At 44.7% G+C, this 17,242-nt stretch overlaps 1 protein-coding gene and 1 pseudogene across 1 annotated transcript in view; both read left to right on the top strand.

Annotated features, from left to right (window-relative positions):
• The window catches only part of NT5C2 (5'-nucleotidase, cytosolic II), a 108,690-nt gene that overhangs the window by 11,158 nt on the left and 80,290 nt on the right, over window positions 1-17,242 (top strand). The window contains exon 2 of the mRNA XM_062214995.1: window positions 11,149-11,273. Within this exon, the coding sequence (XP_062070979.1) occupies window positions 11,173-11,273 (101 nt within the window). The 5' untranslated portion in view covers window positions 11,149-11,172. The remainder of the gene's footprint in view (window positions 1-11,148; window positions 11,274-17,242) is intronic.
• On the top strand, window positions 2,561-3,140 carry LOC133776063 (large ribosomal subunit protein uL6-like; annotated as a pseudogene).

The raw sequence follows: 17,242 nt of genomic DNA on the forward strand, positions 1-17,242 counted from the left end.
TCACATCTGCTGGTTCACTCTCCAATGGCCACATTGGCGAGGGCTGGGCCAGTCCAAAGCCAGGAGCCTGGAGCTCCATCCCCATGTTGAGTGGCAGGGGGCCAAAGTACTTAGACACATTAGCAAGGAGTTGGATTGGAAGTGGAGCAGCCTGGACTTGAACTGACACTCATATGAGATGCTTTTGTTGTAGATAGTGGCTTAATCACTATGCCTCAACACCAGCTCCTTGGGACTCTTGGGACCATTAGAAAGGAAAATAAGGATTGTGTGAGTGTGAGCACTGTGATACTTTTGATAGTTGATCTATTAATTGAGAAGGTTATGCAGTGACTGGTGAGTGGGTAGTATATACTGTGCTGATGTGCTGGACAACGGGATGATTGGCTTCCTGAGCGGAACGGAGCTTGAAAGTGAAGATTTCTTCAAGTTGTCAGAATGGTGTGCGGTTTAAAACTTATGAATTGTTCATTTCCGTGATTTTCTTTTTAATATTTCAGACTGCAGTTGACTGAAGTAATTGAAACTGCAAAAAGTGAAACCATGGAACTAATACTGTAAAGATAAGCAATATGTAGACTGAGTTGGTGAAATTCTGTGGTTAAAGTTCAAATATCTATGATAGTAATGTTCAGGTATATTAGATAAGATCATAGAAAAATGTCATATGATTTTGTTAAAGGTGAATTAAGAAAAAAAATTTTTTTAAAAAAGATTGATTTGGAAGGCAGAGAGAGAAGGGGGGGTGGGGGAGATCGATCTTCCATTCACTGGTTCACTCCCCAGTGCCCACAATAGTCGGAGCTGGGCCAGGCTGGAGCCAGGAGCTTCCTCCCAGTCTCCCACATGGGTGAGGGGCCCAAGGTCTTGGGCCGTCCTCCACTGCTTTCCCAGGCCATAGCAGAGAGCTGGATCAGAAATAGAGCAGCTGGGACCAGAACCACCACTCATATGGGATGCCGGCTCCTCAGGCCAGGGCATTAACCTGCTGTGCCACAGCGCTGGCCCCCTGTATATGTATTTTAGCTGCTCTTGCTCTTCCAGATATTACTGGAAAACCATATATGCCTCCCTTCAGTTTTATCAGTATTTGCTTCATATATTTTGAGTGCTCTGTTGTTTGGTACATATATATTTATAAGAACTATTATCGAGGCCGGTGCTGTGCAGGCCAGGACGTTAACCCGCTGCACCACAGTGCCAGCCCCTGACCCATCTCAAAATAATTTGTAGTTTCTCCTTAGCTGGGTTTTGTTCCAAGTACTTGTCTCAGTGTGCGAAAAGAATTCAAAGCAGAGACATAGGTAAAGTGCAAGTGGGAGAGCAGAGGGATAACTCACATTTGGAAGTGAAAGCAAGCAACCTCCCTCCATGAGGAAAGAGGGGCATCTGCTGCTCTGCCACTGTGCTACCCTGGGGTCCTGGTTGCCCCTTTATAGTGTGGGGGCGCCCTAATTGAATATACAAATAGAGCAGAGTTTGGGTGGGGCTTCAGCGTGCGTGTTGATTGCTTGGAAGGTTTCCTAGCATCTCTACATGGATCTGCATACTCATGGTGTCTTGTATGTGATGGCAGAGTGAGGCTCAGGTTCATGATGGAAAGTGAGTGGGCCAGACCCTGCAGCCCTAGTGGGCTGCACAGAAGGGCATGGGAATTCAGCAACATGTGACTCTGGCAAAGAGACTGCTGACACACTCTCAGATCCTTTGTGTGTCACTGACTGTCTCCCAGTCTAGCCCATATCACTTTGATCCAGGGGTTAAATAGCAGTGGATTGTTTGATTTTTCAAATATTTGGGAATTTTCCAGATACCTTTCAGTTACTTTTTTTTCCCCTGATGATTTGATTCTTCGGCCAAGACAGCAGAAGAGATGATTTATTGTACATGTGTTACACTTGGCCATAGCTGAGAACAGAACTAGTCCAGAATGTCACAGGCCCAGGACAGAGGGCCATCAGAGATTGCTTTGGTGTCAGCAAAGTGGATCTCACAGGTGGTTTCAGTGATCCATTGGTGATGGAAGTTCCAGATTTTTTGAGACAAGTTGTGGATAGTAAGTAGCAAGCAGTCCAACAGTTTATGCCAGCGTCCTGGGGTCTAGCACTTCTTTCTTCTGCTCCTTTGCCATCACGGGTACATAAGCCAGCAGTTCACTTGGACCTCTGTGTCATCTTTCTTCTTTTGTGCTTCAGCCTGTGCATTCACTTCTTCCTCCACTTGGCTCTCATAGCGTGGAGGTCTCCAAGAAGATGGCACTGAAGCCGAGAACTCTGTTGCTTATTTTTAATTCAGTTTTGTATAGTAAACATACTTTGTAAAACTAGTTTTCTTTTGCACTTATTGAGATTTGTTTTGTGACCCAGAATATGAACTATTTAGGTAATTGTTAATGTGTACCTGAAAACTATGTGTCTTCTACAGTTGTTGGGTGGTCTGTTCTATAAATGTTAATTTGGTAATGTTGATTCATAGTGTTGGTTAAATTCTCTCACTCCCTAATGGATACTCTATTTTATTATTTATTGAGAAATTGTTCAGGAAAGATGTCTACTGTGAGATGAAGATCATTCTCAGCAATCAGGCTTGTTGACATTCCAGGAAATGTTGACATCATTCTGAAGGGGCACATAGTTACTGCGAAGGGTCCCCACGGAACCCTGCAGAGGGACATGAGTCACATCAATGTAGAACTCAGCCTTCTTGGAAAGGAAAAGAGGAGGCTCCAGGTTGACACATGGTGGGGAAATAGAAAGGAGGTGGCAGCCGTTTGCAATATCTGCAGTCACGTATAGAATATGATCAAAGGGGTTACACTGGACTTCCTTTACAAGATGAGGTCTGAATACACTCAGTTCCCCTTCAGCGCGGCTATTCAGGAGAATGGTTCTCTTGTCGAAATCTGAAATTTCTTGGGTGAAAAGTACATCCAAAGGGTTAGGATGCGGCCAGGTGTTGCTTGTTCAGCATCTCAGACCTGGAAAGATCAATTAATCCTTGAAGGAAATGACGTTGAACTTGTTTCAGACTCAGCTAATTTGATTCAGCAGGCAACAACAGTTAAAAACAAGGATTTTAGAAGATTTTTGGATGGTGTCTATGTCTCTGAAAAAGGAACAGTTTAGCAGGCTGATGAATAAGATCTAAAAGTTGTCCAGGTACAGAAAGAAGAACCCAGATAATAGCTTGTGGTATTCTAATAATGCAATAAAAGATCTGTTGGTTTGAAAAAATTGTTCCAGACTCCAGCTATAATTTTGCATTTGTCTCTTTATCCTTAAAATTTTGTCAGTTTATGCTTCATGTATTTTGAAGCTATGTTGTTAGATGCATAAAAATTTATAATTATTCTGTCCTCTTGATAAGTTGACTTGTTTATCATTATGAACTTGACAACTTTATTTCTGGTAAGATTCTTTGGTCTAAAGTATACTTTGTTTAATATTAATGTACTCAATCCAGATTCTTTCTGATTAGCTTTAGCATGGTATATCCTTTTCTATCCTTTTATTTTTAATTTATTTATCTCCTTATTCAAAGTGATTTATTGTAGGCAGCAGATGGTTGAGTCTAACTTTTTAAAAATCCAATTTCTGGACCGGCGCCTTGGCTTAACAGGCTAATCCTCCGCCTGTGGCGCCGGCACACCGGGTTCTAGTCCCTGTTGGGGCACTGGGTACTAGTCCCGGTTGCTCCTCTTCCAGTCCAGCTCTCTGCTGTGGCCCGGGAAGGCAGTGGAGAATGGCCTAAGTGCTTGGGCGCCTGCACCTGCATGGGAGACCAGGAGGAAGCACCTGGCTCCTGGCTTCTGATTGGTGCAGTACGCCGGCCGTAGCAACCATTTGGGGGGGTGAACCAATGGAAGGAAGACCTTTCTCTCTGTCTCTCACTAACTCTGCCTGTCAAAACAAACAAACAAACAGAAATCCAATTTCTGATAATCTTAATTGTTTATAACTTTTTTTATTTTTGGATTTTTAAATAATTTTATTTGAGATGCAGAAAAAGAGAGTATGCTCACCCATCTCCTGATTTGTTCTCCAATGCTAGGGCTGGTGCCGGCGCCGTGGCTCAACAGGCTAATCCTCTGCCTAGCGGCGCCAGCACACCGGGTTCTAGTCCCGGTCGGGGCACCGGATTCTGTCCCGGTTGCCCCTCTTCCAGGCCAGCTCTCTGCTATGGCCCGGGAGTGCAGTGGAGGATGGCCCAAGTGCTTGGGCCCTGCATCCCATGGGAGACCAGGAGAAGCACCTGACTCCTGCCTTCAGATCAGCGTGGTGCGCCTGCTGCAGCGCGCCGGCTGTGGCGGCCATTGGAGGGTGAACCAACGGCAAAGGAAGACCTTTCTTTCTGTTTCTCTCTCTCTCACTGTCCACTCTGCCTGTCAAAATAAATAAATAAATAAAATAAAATAATCAATGCTAGGACTGGGCCAAGCCAAAACTGGGAATTGGGAACACAGTCTAGGTCTCCCATATGAGTCGTAAGGCACCAACCACTTGAGTCATCACCTGCTGTCTCCCAGGATCTGTATTAACAAGAAGATGCACTGGAAGTAGAGCTGTAAGTTGAACCCAATGCATTCTGAAATGGGATTCTGGTATCCCAGAACAGCATCTTAGCCACATTGTAAATGTCTTCCTCCTCCTATTTCTTTAAATATATATATTTTTCTCTCTTCTCTCTTTTTCTCTTTTCCTTTGTGGATTCCAGTAATACATATGTTACACAGCTCACTGATGTCAATTTTTTCTTTTAGGCATTTTCTATTTTAGGTTAGATAGTTATAATTGCTGTGTCTTTTTTTTTTTTTTTTTTTAAGATTTATTTACTTATTTGAAAGGCAGAGTTACAGAGGGACAGAGAGAGAGAGAGAGGTCCTCTATCTGCTGGCTCACTCCCCCAAATGGCCACAACGGATGGAGCTGCGTTGATCCAGAGCCAGGAGCCAAGAGCTTCTTTTGGGTCTCCCACATGGGTGCAAGGGCTCAAGGACTTGAGCTATTTTGTACTGCTTTTCCAGGCCATAGCAGAGAGCTGGATGGGGAAGGGGAGCAGCTGGACTTGAACCAGGGCCCATATGGGATGCCTGTGCTGCAGATTGGGGCTTTAACCTGCTGCACCACAGTGCCGGCCCCTGCTGTGTATTTAAATTTACTAATCTTAAATGTCTTAAATATTAATCCTATTCACTGTATTTTTCATCTTAGATATTATAATTGTGATTATAGAATTTGGTTTGGGTCTCTTTTTTATTTTTCATGTCTGTACTTGAAACTTTTAGTCTAGCTTTAGCTTCTTTGAAGATAAGAAATGTATTCCGGGCTGGCTCTGTGGCATAGTGGGTAGTGAGCCGCGGTGCCTGCCTGGGTGCTGGTTCTGTCCTGTTGCTTCTCTTCTAGTCCAGCTCTCTGCTGTGGCCCAGGAAGGCAGTGGAGGATGCCCAAGTGCTTGGGCCCTGCGCCCTCATGGGAAACCAGGAGGAAGCACCTGGCTCCTGGCTTTGGATTGGCACAGTGCGCTGGCTTTAACGGCCATTTGGGGGGTGAACCAACGGAAGGAAGACCTTTCTCTCTCTCTCTCTCTCTCTCTCTCTCTCTCTCTCTCACTAACTCTGTCAAATAAAAAAATTGGAATGTACCAAGGCCTTAAGAGTATACATATTTTATATCCTATGCTTTACAGTATGACTGTAATTGCAGTTGAAGTCTTTTTAAATAAAATGACTCTTCTGATTTCTCTCTCTCTTTTTAAAGATTTATTTATTTATTTTTTATTTCAAAGGCAGAATTATGGAGAGGTAGAGGCAGAGGCAGAGAGAAGGAGAGATACTCCATCCACTGGTTCACTCCACAAATGGCCACAATTGCCGGAGCTAGGCTTATCTGAAGCCAGTAGCCTGGAGCTTCTTCTGCGTTTCTGATATGGGTGCAGGGGCCCAAGGACTTGGGCCATCTTCCAGTGCTTTCCTAGGCAAATTAGCAGGGAGCTGGATGGGAAGTGGAGCAGCCAAAACTTGAACCAGCACCCATATGGGATGCTGGCACTGCAGGTAGTGGCTTTACCCACTATGCAGCAGCACCAGCCACCCTCTGATTCTTTTTTAAAAGATTTTTTTTCTTTCTTTCTTTACTTTTTAAAATGTTTATTTATTTGAGAGGCAGAGTTACAGAGAGAGGAGGAGACAGAGAGGTCTTCCATCCACTGGTTCACACCCCGGATGGCTTCAACAGACAAATCTGGGCTGATCAGGAGCCAGGAGCTTCTCCCAGGTCTCTTACATGGGTGCAAGGGCCCAAGCACTTGGACTATCTTCTTCTTCTTCTTCTTCTTCTTCTTTTTTTTTTTTTTGACAGTCATAGTTACACAGTGATTGGGCTATCTTCCACTGCTTTCCCAGGCCATTAGCAGAGAGCTGAATCAGAAGAATAGCAGCCAGGATACAAACCATTGTCCATATGAGATCCTAGTGTCACAGGCAGAGGCTTAACCTACTATGCTACAGCACTGGCCTAATATTTATTTATTTATTTTTTGACAGAGAAAGATCTTTCTTCTGGTTCACTCCCCAAATGCCTGCAGCAGGTAGAGCTGGGCCAGGCCAAAACCAGGAGCCTAGACTGTACCTGGGTCTCCCATGTGAATGTCAGGGACATAAGTAATTGGACCATCATCTTTTGTCTTCTCAGCACATTAGCAGGAAGCTGGATTGGAACCGGAGCAGTTGGGACTTGAACTGGCACCTCTTGAAATGGGATGCAGATGTCCAAGCTGCCACTTAACCCACCACACCACAGTGCCTGCTCCTCATTTCTTATTCTTACTTGAATTTATAGAGTCCCGATCCAAAAACAACAAATCATTGAGTCAGTTGTAATTCTCTACTTTCAAAATGTCTCCATTATTTAGGTCCGCAAAATGATCTAGATTTTCTGCTTGAATTTTTTTTGGAAAAACTGTTGCAGAGAGGGAGAGCCTGAGAGAAAGATCTTCCATCTCTGGTTCACTCCCCAAATGACTGCTGCAGCCATTGCTGGGCCAGACTGAAGCCAGGAGCCTAGAACTCCATTTGGGTCTCCTGTGTGGTTGGCAGAGACTCAAGCTTGAATTATTTTTCCACTGCTTTTCCAGGGAGCTGGATCAGAAATGAGGCAGCTGGAACTGGAACAGGTACTCATATGGGATGCCTTTGTTGGAGGTGGCAGGTTTATCCACTGTACTACAACTCTGGCCCTGCTGCATGAGCGTGTGTGTGTGTGTAAGTGTGTGTAAAAAAAAAAAAACCCTCTGTGTCCAATGTTGTATGGTGGGTAGAAACAACACCTGTGTGGCCGGAGTTGTGGTGTAGCAGGTAAAGCTGCCGCCTGTGATGCCAGCATCCCATATGAGTGTTAGTTCAGGTCCTAACTGCTTCACGATTGAGCTCCCTGCTGGTAGCCTGGGAAAGGCAGAGGGAGGTGACCCATCCGCTTGGGACCCTGCCATCCATGTGGGAAACCTGGAGGAAGCTTTTGGCTTCTGCCTCGCTGATGTGGCCATCTGGGGAGTGAAACAGCAGATGAAAGATCACTCTGTCTCTCTCTCTCTCTGTCTCCAATTTTTCTCTGTAACTCTTTCAGGAAAGAAAAAAAAAAAATGACCTACAACTCTGGCATCCAATGTGAGCACCAATGTGAGTCCTGGCTGCTGCACTTTCAATATTGCAGACATATAGAATGAATCAGCAGATGGAAGATCTCTCTCTCCATCTCTCCTCTTCTTCTGTAACTCTAACTTAAAATAGATTTTTTTTTTTTTTTGACAGGCAGAGTGGATAGAGAGAGAGACAGAGAGAAAGGTCTTCCTTTTGCCGTTGGTTCACCCTCCAATGGCCGCTGCGGCTGGCGTATCGTGCTGATCCGAAGCCAGGAGCCAGGTGCTTCTCCTGGTCTCCCATGCGGGTGCAGGGCCCAAGCACTTGGGCCATCCTCCACTGCCTTCCCGGGCCATAGCAGAGAGCTGGCCTGGAAGAGGGGCAACCGGAATAGAATCCAGCGCCCCGACCGGGACTAGAACCCGGTGTGCCGGCACCGCAAGGCAGAGGATTAGCCTGTTAAGCCATGGCACCGGCCTTAATAAATAGATCTTTTAAAAATAAAACAAATCATCATAATGTATCTATTGTTAATTATAATATGCATAATTTCTCTCAAGTTAACTCTATAATTTTTTAAAGTTTTTCTAAATTTTGTTTTTATTTTTTTGAAAGAGTGACAGCTGGGTTGGAGGGGATTTGTATAGATTTTCGATCTGCTGGTTCACTCCCCAGATGGCCACAACAGCTAGGTGTGGGCCAGGCTGGAGCCAGGAGCCAGGAACTCTTTCCCAGCCTCTCACATGAGTAGTGGGAGCCCAAGTATTTGGGCCATCTTCTGCTTTCCCAGGCATATTAGCAGGGAGCTGGGTCAGAAATGGAGTAGTCAAAACTGAACCAGTGTTCCCACCTGGCATGCCAGCATTATAAGTGGTGGTTTAACTTGCTGTGCCTGAACACTGGCCTCTTTAATAAAATTTTAACTAGATTTTTTTTTTTTTGCATATGATAGTACTTTTGTTCTATAAAAGGTATTTGGAAATGTTGATAACTTCAGAAGCATTACAAGCCTAAGTGTATATTCAGAAGAATTGAAAACTAGGAATCCAGTACAGTACACATGCATGTTCTTAGCAGCATTATTCAAAATAGGCAGAAAGCAAATGCCCTAAATAACACTCTGGCCTCAGAATCAGCCCTTAAGGCATTTGAATCTGGCTAAAAAGCCCATGAGAGTTTCTCAGGCATGGAAAGCCAAGACACTGTGGAAAAAAATGACCTAAATGAAAGATCTCTGTGAGTGAGATCCCAGGGGAGAGAACGGGCCATCAAAGAAGGAGGTACCTTTCTCTGAAGGGAAGAGAAAATTTCCACTTTGATTGTGGCCTTGTCTAAATAAGGTCGGAGTTTGTGAACTTAAGAGGCCTCCATAGCCTTGGCAGCTCATGACAAGAGCCTCGGGTGATTACTGACATAAATAAGAGTGTCAGCTGCTAAATCAGCAACAGGAGTCACTGTGCACTTGCTCCCCATGTAGGATCTCTGTCCTTAATGTGTTGTACTGTGAGAATTAATGGTAAAACTAGTCTTCAAACAGTACTTTATACTTTGTGTGTCTGTGTAGGTGCAATCTGCTGAAATATTTACTTAGTATATTCAGATTGATCTTCTGTATATAAAGATAATTAAAAATGAATCTTATTGAAGAATGGGATGAGAGAGGGAGTAGGAGATGGGATGGTTTGCGGGTGGGAGGTGGTTATGGGGGGGAAAACCCACTATAATCCAAAAGTTGTACTTTTGAAGTTTTCTAAAAAAATAGGCGGAAGGTGGAAATAGTCTAAATGTACATCAAGAGCTGAATGGATAAAGACAAAATGTGGTTGTCAGGCTCTAAAGGAATGGGTTTGGTGTGGAGAAACTGCTTAATGGGTAAGGCGTTTTACTTTGAAGTATAGAAATATTTTGAGACTAGACAAGAATTGGAGGCCACACATTATGAAAATACTAAATGTCACTAACTTGTTCACTTTAAAGTAGTTCATTTTCTTATGTCAATTTCACCTCAATGAATTACTTTTAAAAAAGCTACAAAGGTGGTTTATTGACAAATTGAGTGTCATGAATGATGTTAGCATTTTCAAAATAGTAAGTTAGATTCCAGGTGTTTTCATATAAATTTATATTTTAATAAAATGTTAACCTTTAATGTGGTATTTTTCATTCTTATTTAAAACTGTTTACAAATGAAAATTTCAAAAATAGAAGTGAAGCCTAAGATTTAACCTGTTGTCAAAGTTTTTAGAATAAAGGCATCAGCTGCCCACCTTGTTTTAGATATCTGTCCTAATGAGATGAAATATTTTCATTTATTTCTTCCTTTGGTTCATGGTTTTTAATGCCAACTGGAAAATAATTTATTACAGAAAAATATAAAAGCAGGAAATAATTAAAAATCAAACATTCATTACTTATATTTGTGTCACCATTGACTGAATTTTTAGTATGTTGATCAGAATTAAAAAGTTACTCACTTTATACCTTTTGAAAGCATATATTATCTTAAAATTATGTATTTTCATAAAACTATGGTCTTAATCCTTTTTTTAGAATCTGATGTTAAAGCTTATAATTATTGTTAGTCATCTTCATTATTTGGAAGTAATATGTATGATCTTTCTGATAGAAATTACCATAAAAATATGTTCCTGAATTTACATAGTTTAGAAGTGTCAATATATTTTTCAGTATATTTGCTATTTGCAGTGTTTTTTTTTTTTTAAGATTTATTTTATTTATTTGAAAGTTACAGAGAGAGGTAGAGCCAGAGAAAGAGAGAGAGAGGTCTTCCATCCGCTGGTTCACTTCCCAAATGGCTGCAATGGCTGGAGCTGATCCGGTCCAGAGCCAGGAGCCAGGAGCTTCTTTCAGGTTTCCCACGCAGGTGCAGGGACCCAAGGAGTTGGGCCATCTTCTACTGTTTTCCCAGGCCATAGCAGAGAGCTGGATTGGAAGAGGCGCAGCTGGGACTTGAACTGGCGCCCACATGGGATGCCGGCCCTGCAGGCCAGGGCTTTAACCCGCTGCACCACAGCATTGGCTCCAGGCAGTGTTGTTGTTGTTGTTGTTTTTTTTGTTTTTTTTTTTTTTTGGCAGGCAGCGTTAGAGAGAGAGAGAGAGAGAAAGGTCTTCCTTCTGTTGGTTCACCCCGCAAGTGGCTGCTACGGCCGGCGCGTTGTGCGGATCTGAAGCCAGGAGCCAAGTCTCCCATGTGGGTGCAGGGCCCAAGCACTTGGGCCATCCTCCACTGCACTCCCAGACCACAGAAGAAAGCTGGACTGGAGGAGGAGCAACCGGGACAGAATCCGGCGCCCCGACCGGGGCTAGAACCCCGGGTGCCAGAGCCACAGGTGGAGGGTTAGCCTAGTAAGCCGCAGTGCCGGCCTACAGTGTGTTTTAATAGGTCATTATATTAGGTTATTTGCAAGCTAGAGTTTTTCTGATACTTTTAGAAGTCAGATATTAGTAATTAAACGATAATTTTAAGCTACTAAATTACTGGTTTTCCTTTCTAGAATTCAGCGTACAATTAAAATAAAATGACAACTTCCTGGAGTGATCGCTTACAGAATGCAGCAGATATGCCTGCTAACATGGATAAGCAAGCCCTGAAAAAGTACCGGCGTGAAGCCTATCATCGGTAAGTACCCTGTCTATTGAACTGTCAGAACAACTCTGTGAAATGATTTGTAATATTATTCTGTAGTTTATTTTTTGTGATAAATACTAATTTTTTTTTTATTTGAAAGGCATAGTGATAGAATGAGAGGGGGAGAGGGAGAGGGAGAGACAGAGATCTTTATCTGCTGGTTTATTCTCTAATATGGCCTCAACAGTACACCTGAACCAGGCTGAAGCCAGGAGCCAGGAACTCTGTCTGGTCTCCTACATGAGTGGCCAGGCCCCAAATACTTGGGCCATTATCTGCTACCTTCCTGGACACATCAGCAGGAAAGTGGATTGGAAGCAGACAGCCAGGATTCAAACTTATATGGCTAGCATAACCTGCTGTACCACAATGCTGTAAATCTCTCCCCCCTCATATATATACACACACACACACACACACATATATATATGCACACACACATGCACACGCACACACACATATATATATACACATATATGTGTGTATGTATGTATATAAAAGATTTATTTATTTTACAGACAGGGAGAGACTGCTCTTCCATCTGCTGGTTTACTCCCTGAATGGCTACTATGGCCAGGGCTGAGCCAGGCTGAAACCAGGAGCTTGGAACTCCTTCTGGATCTCCCACATGGGTGCAGGGGCCCAAACACTTGGGCTATCTTCCATTGCTTTCCAAAGCACATTATCAAGGAGCTGGATTGGAAATAGAGCAGCTGGGATTTGAACTGGCACCCATATGGAATGCCAGCATTACTGGCGGCAGCTTAACCTGCTGCACCAACAATGTCGACCTCTAAAATATATTTTTTGAAGATTTATGTATATGTGTATGTATTTGTAAAAAGATTTATTTAAAAAAGATTTTTCATTCAGTGGTTCAAACCACACACACACACACACACACACCCCATGACTACCAGGGCTGGGCCAGGCTGAAACCAGGAATCAGGACCTTCATCTGGGTCTGCCCACATGGGAGGCAGGGGCCCAAACACGGATCATTTGCTGCTGCTTTTCCCAGATCATCAGCAGGGAGCTGGATCAGAAATGGAACTTCCAGGATTCTGGTGTTGTAGGCGTGGCTTCACCCATTATGCCCCTGAGATATTTATTTAGAAGTTAAAATGACAGGATGTCTTCCATGTTAGTGCCAGGAGCCCAAGCACTTGGGCCACCCTCTCTCTTCCCAGACACATTAGCAGGGAGCTGGATCAGAAGTGGGACAGATAGGACTTGAACTTGCACTGTGACATGGGATGCTGCATAGCATCACAGTCTGTGGCTTAATTTACTGCACCACAATGCTAACTGCTCTTGACTCCCCTCCCTCCTTTAAAAATTTTTAATCTTCATTTATTTATGTTTTGTAACTTATTGGAAAAGTAGAGTTATAGACAGAGAGAGAGAGAGTGAGACAGAGAGAAAGGTCTTCCTTCCGTTGGTTCGTCTCCCAAATGGCCGCTACGGCCGGAACTGCACCAGCCCGAAGCCAGGAGCCAGGTGCTTCCTCCTGGTCTCCCATGCGGGTGCAGGGCCCAAGCACTTGGGCCATCCCCCACTGCCCTCCCAGACCACAGCAGAGAGCAGGACTGAAAAGAGGAGCAGCCAGGACTAAAACCAGTGCCCATATGGGATGCCGGTGCCACAGGTGGAGGATTAACCAAATGAGCTATGGCGCTGGCCCAATCTTTATTATTTTTAAAGATTATTTATTATTATTATTAAAGGCAAATTTACAGAGAAAGAGGGAGAATCAGATATCTTACATCTGTTGATTCATTCCGCAAATGGTTACGACGGCTGGAGGTAGGCCAGTCTGAAACCAGGAGCTTTTTCTGGGTCTCCCGCATGGGTACAGGGGTCCAAGCCTTTGGGCCATCCTCCGCTGCTTTCCCAGGCCATTAGCAGAAAGCTAGATGGTGTGTGTGTGTGTGTGTGCAGCGCTGTGGCGTAGCGGGTAGAGCTGCTGCCTGCAGTGCCGGCATTGCATCTGGGTGCTGGTTCGAGTCCTGGCTGCTCCACTTCTGATCCAGCTCTCTGCTATGGCCTGGAAAAGCAGTACAAGATGGCCCAAGTCCTTGGGCCCTGCACTCACATGGGAGACCCAGAAGAAGCTCCTAGCTCCTGGCTCCTGGCTCCTGGCTTTGAATTGGCACAGCTCCAGCCATTGTGTTCACTGGGGAGTGAACCAGCGGATGGAAGACCTCTCTCTCTCTCTCTCTCTCTACCTTTCCTTCTCTCTCTCCATGTATCTTTGATTTTCAAATAAATAAATAAATCTTTTTAAAAAAAAAAGGCTAGATTGGGAGTGGAGCAGCTGGGACTTGAACTGGCATCCATATGGGATGTTGGCATTGTAGGCAGCAGCTTTACCCGCTAAGCCACAGCACTGGCCCTCAACATTTTTAAAGATTTATTTTGAAAGTGTTAGAGGAAGAGACAGAGATCCTCCACCACTGATTCACTCCTCAGATGGCCACAGTATGCAGTGCTGGGCTAGGCTAGAGCCAGGAGCTTCATCTGAGACTCCCATGCAAGTGGCAGGGGCCCAAACATTTGGGTGCGCCTTTTGCTCCTTTTCCCAGGCTATTAACAGAGAGTTGGATTAGAGATGGAGCAACCAGCACTTGAGCTGTTGTCCATATGGGATGCTGGTGTTGCCTGTGGCAGGTTTACCTACTGTGCCACAATGCTGGTCCCATCCTCTCAGTTTTAATTTTTTTTTTAAGATTCATTTATTTATTTGAAAGAGTTACATGAGAGAGGGGGGTTGTCATCTGATTAGCTCCCCAGGTGGCTCTAATGATCAGCTTTGGGCCAGGAGTTTTATCCAGGTCTCCCATTTGCGTGGTAGAGGCCCCAGTGTTGGCCATCTTCCACTGCTTTTCCCAGGCCACTAGCATAGAGCTGGATCAGGAGTGGAACAATCAGAGCTTGAACTGGTGTCCATATGGGATCTGGCATTGCAGGCAGTGGCTTTACTTGCCATGCTACAACACTGGCCCCCATTCCTCCCTTTTTAAAGATTTATTTACAATACTATTTTTCCTTTTTTCCCCCCAAGGTTTATGTATTTATTTGAAAGACAGAGTTACAGAGAGGGAGAGAGAGAAGGAGGGAAGGAGGGAGGAAAAAAGAGAGAGAGAGAGAGAGGTCTTCCATTTGCTGGTTCACTCACTAAATGGCCATAACAGCCAGAGCTGGGCCAATCCAAAACCAGGAGCCTGGAGCTTCTTCTGGGTCTCCCATGTGGGTGCAGGGGCCCAACGTCTTGGGCCGTCTTCTACTGCTTTCTCAGGCACATTAGCCCGGAGCTGGATTGGAAGTGGAGCAGCAGGGACTTGAACTGGCGTTCATATGGGATGCTGGCAGTGCAGGTGGTGGCTTTACCCACTGTGCCACAGTGCCAGTGCCTACTATTTTTCTTTTAAATTTAAATTTACTTTTGAAAGACAGAGATCTTCCATATGCTGGTTCACTCCCCAGATGCCCACAGCAGCCATAGCTGGGCTGGATTGAAACCGGGAGCCTGGAACTCATTCCATGTTTCCCATGTGAGTGGCAAGGACCTGAGTATTTGAACCCTTATCTGCTGCCTCCCATTGTGTTTTTTAGCAGGAAACTGAACTGGAAGCAGAGCTAGACTTGGACCCTGGTGCTCTGATAATGGATGTGGGTATCTCGGGTTGTTGTTCCAGATGCTTGCCCCACAGTATTGTTTTCCAAGAGAAAAGTTTAAGTTGAATCAGTTTCTTCTACATATGTGATTTACTTTCTCTTCTGCGATCAGTTTTGATAATTTTTTTCTTATAGAAAAATTCCTTCAAATGTTTCTCTTTTTTAAATAAAGGTTTATACAACACACAGTAATTGCTTGAATTTTCTTCAGATTTTTCATTATTTCTCCTTCTAATTTGTACAAGCTTTCTTTCCTGAATTAAGTTTATTCATTTAATTGTAGTTTTGTTTAAAAAACAGCTGTTTTGGCATGCACCGTGGCTCAATAGGCTAATCCTCCGCCTTGCGGCCCCAACACACCAGGTTCTAGTCCCAGTTGGGGTGCCGGATTCTGTCCCGGTTGCCCCTCTTCCAGGCCAGCTCTCTGCTGTGGCCCGGGAGTGCAGTGGAGGATGGCCCAGGTGCTTGGGCCCTGCACCCACATGGGAGACCAGGAGAAGCACCTGGCTCCTGCCTTTGGATCGGCACGGTGCGCCAGCCACAGTGCGCTGGCCACGGCGGCCATTGGAGGGTGAACCAATGGCAAAGGAAGACCTATCTCTCTGTCTCTCTCTCTCACTGTCCACTCTGCCTGTCCAAAAAAAAAAAAAAGCCGTTTTATTTATCAGTGTTACTGTTTTTCTTTTCTTTTTTTTTTTTTTATTTATTTGAAAGAGTTACAGAGAGAGGTCTTCTATCCGCTGATTCACTCCCCCAGATGGCCGCAATGGCTGGAGCTGTGCCAATCTGAAGCCAGGAGCCAGGTGCCTCCCCTGGGTCTCCCATGCGGGTACAGTGGCTCAAGGACCTGGGCCACCTTCTACTGCTATCCCAGGCCATAGCAGAGAGGTGGATTGGAAGAGGAGCAGCCAGGACTAGAACCGGCGCCCATATGGGATGCCAGAGCCTCAGGCTAGGGCTTTAACTTGCTGCGCCACAGCATCGGCCCCAATGTTTTTATAATTTTTTTCTAAACATTTATTCTTTTGTTCTGTCCATATCCCTATTCTGCTTTTAGGCTTTTTTTTTTTTTAATATATTTTATTTACTTGAAAAGCAGAGTTATATATAGAAAGATAGAGATCTTCTATCTGCTGGTTCACTCCCCAAATGGCCACAATGACTGGGGCGTAGCCAGGCAGAAGCCAGGAGCCAGGAGCTAACTGTGGGTCTCCCACTTAAGGTGCCAGGGTCCAAGCACTTGGGCCATCATCTGCCTTCCTAGGCACATTAGCAGAGAGCTCAGCTGGAAGTGGAACAGCAAAGACATGAACTAGTGCCCATATGGGATGCCAGTAATGCAGGGAGAAGCTTAACCCACTATGCCATAGCACCGGCCCCTATATTAAGTTGTAACTTTATTATTCTCTCCCTTTTGCATACCTTGGGCATATTACATTTTTTTCCCCTAACTTTGCGAGAAGAGTACACTATATATATTTTTTTGTCTCGCTATAGGAAATACTGTTGGTTGGAACACTGAAAACATATTCCAACCAGCGTTTTACTGTTTGCATTCCTTTTATGGTTAGAAAACAGGTTTATCCTGTTATACCACAACACCAGTCCTCCCAACCCCAGACATATGCTTTTAATAAATAAACTGTGTTTAGTGACTGCTGTGTATTAGATAGAATGTGGGGAACTCTGAATATTAGGGAAATTTTTTTTTTTTTTTTTTTTTTGACAGGCAGGGTGGACAGTGAGAGAGAGAGACAGAGAGAAAGGTCTTCCTTTGCCGTTGGTTCACCCTCCAATGGCTGCCGCGGTTGGCGCACTGCGGCCGGCACACCACGCTGATCTGATGGCAGGAGCCAGGTGCCTATCCTGGTCTCCCATGGGGTGCAGGGCCCAAGCACTTGGGCCATCCTCCACTGCACTCCCTGGCCACAGCAGAGAGCTGGCCTGGAAGAGGGGCAGCCGGGACAGAACCGGCGCCCCGAGGGAAAAAATTTTTAAGACCAGTATTTTCTCTAAATTTAAAAAAAATTACTTATTTCTTTATTTGAAAGAGTTACCCCAGAGAGAAAGCGAGGCAGAAAGGGAGAGGTCTTCCATCCACTGGTTTACTCCCTAGCTGGCTGCAACAGCCAGAGAGAGCTGTGCTGATCTGTAGCCAGGAGCTTCTTCCCGGTATCTCACGTGGGTGCAGGGGCCTAAGGATCTGGGCCGTCCTTTACCACTTTCCCAGGCCATAGGAGAGAGCTGAATCGGAAGTGGAGCGGCTAGGACTTGAATCGGCG

This window comes from Lepus europaeus, chromosome 17 (assembly GCF_033115175.1).
Source record: "Lepus europaeus isolate LE1 chromosome 17, mLepTim1.pri, whole genome shotgun sequence".
NCBI classification, from domain to species: domain Eukaryota; kingdom Metazoa; phylum Chordata; class Mammalia; order Lagomorpha; family Leporidae; genus Lepus; species Lepus europaeus.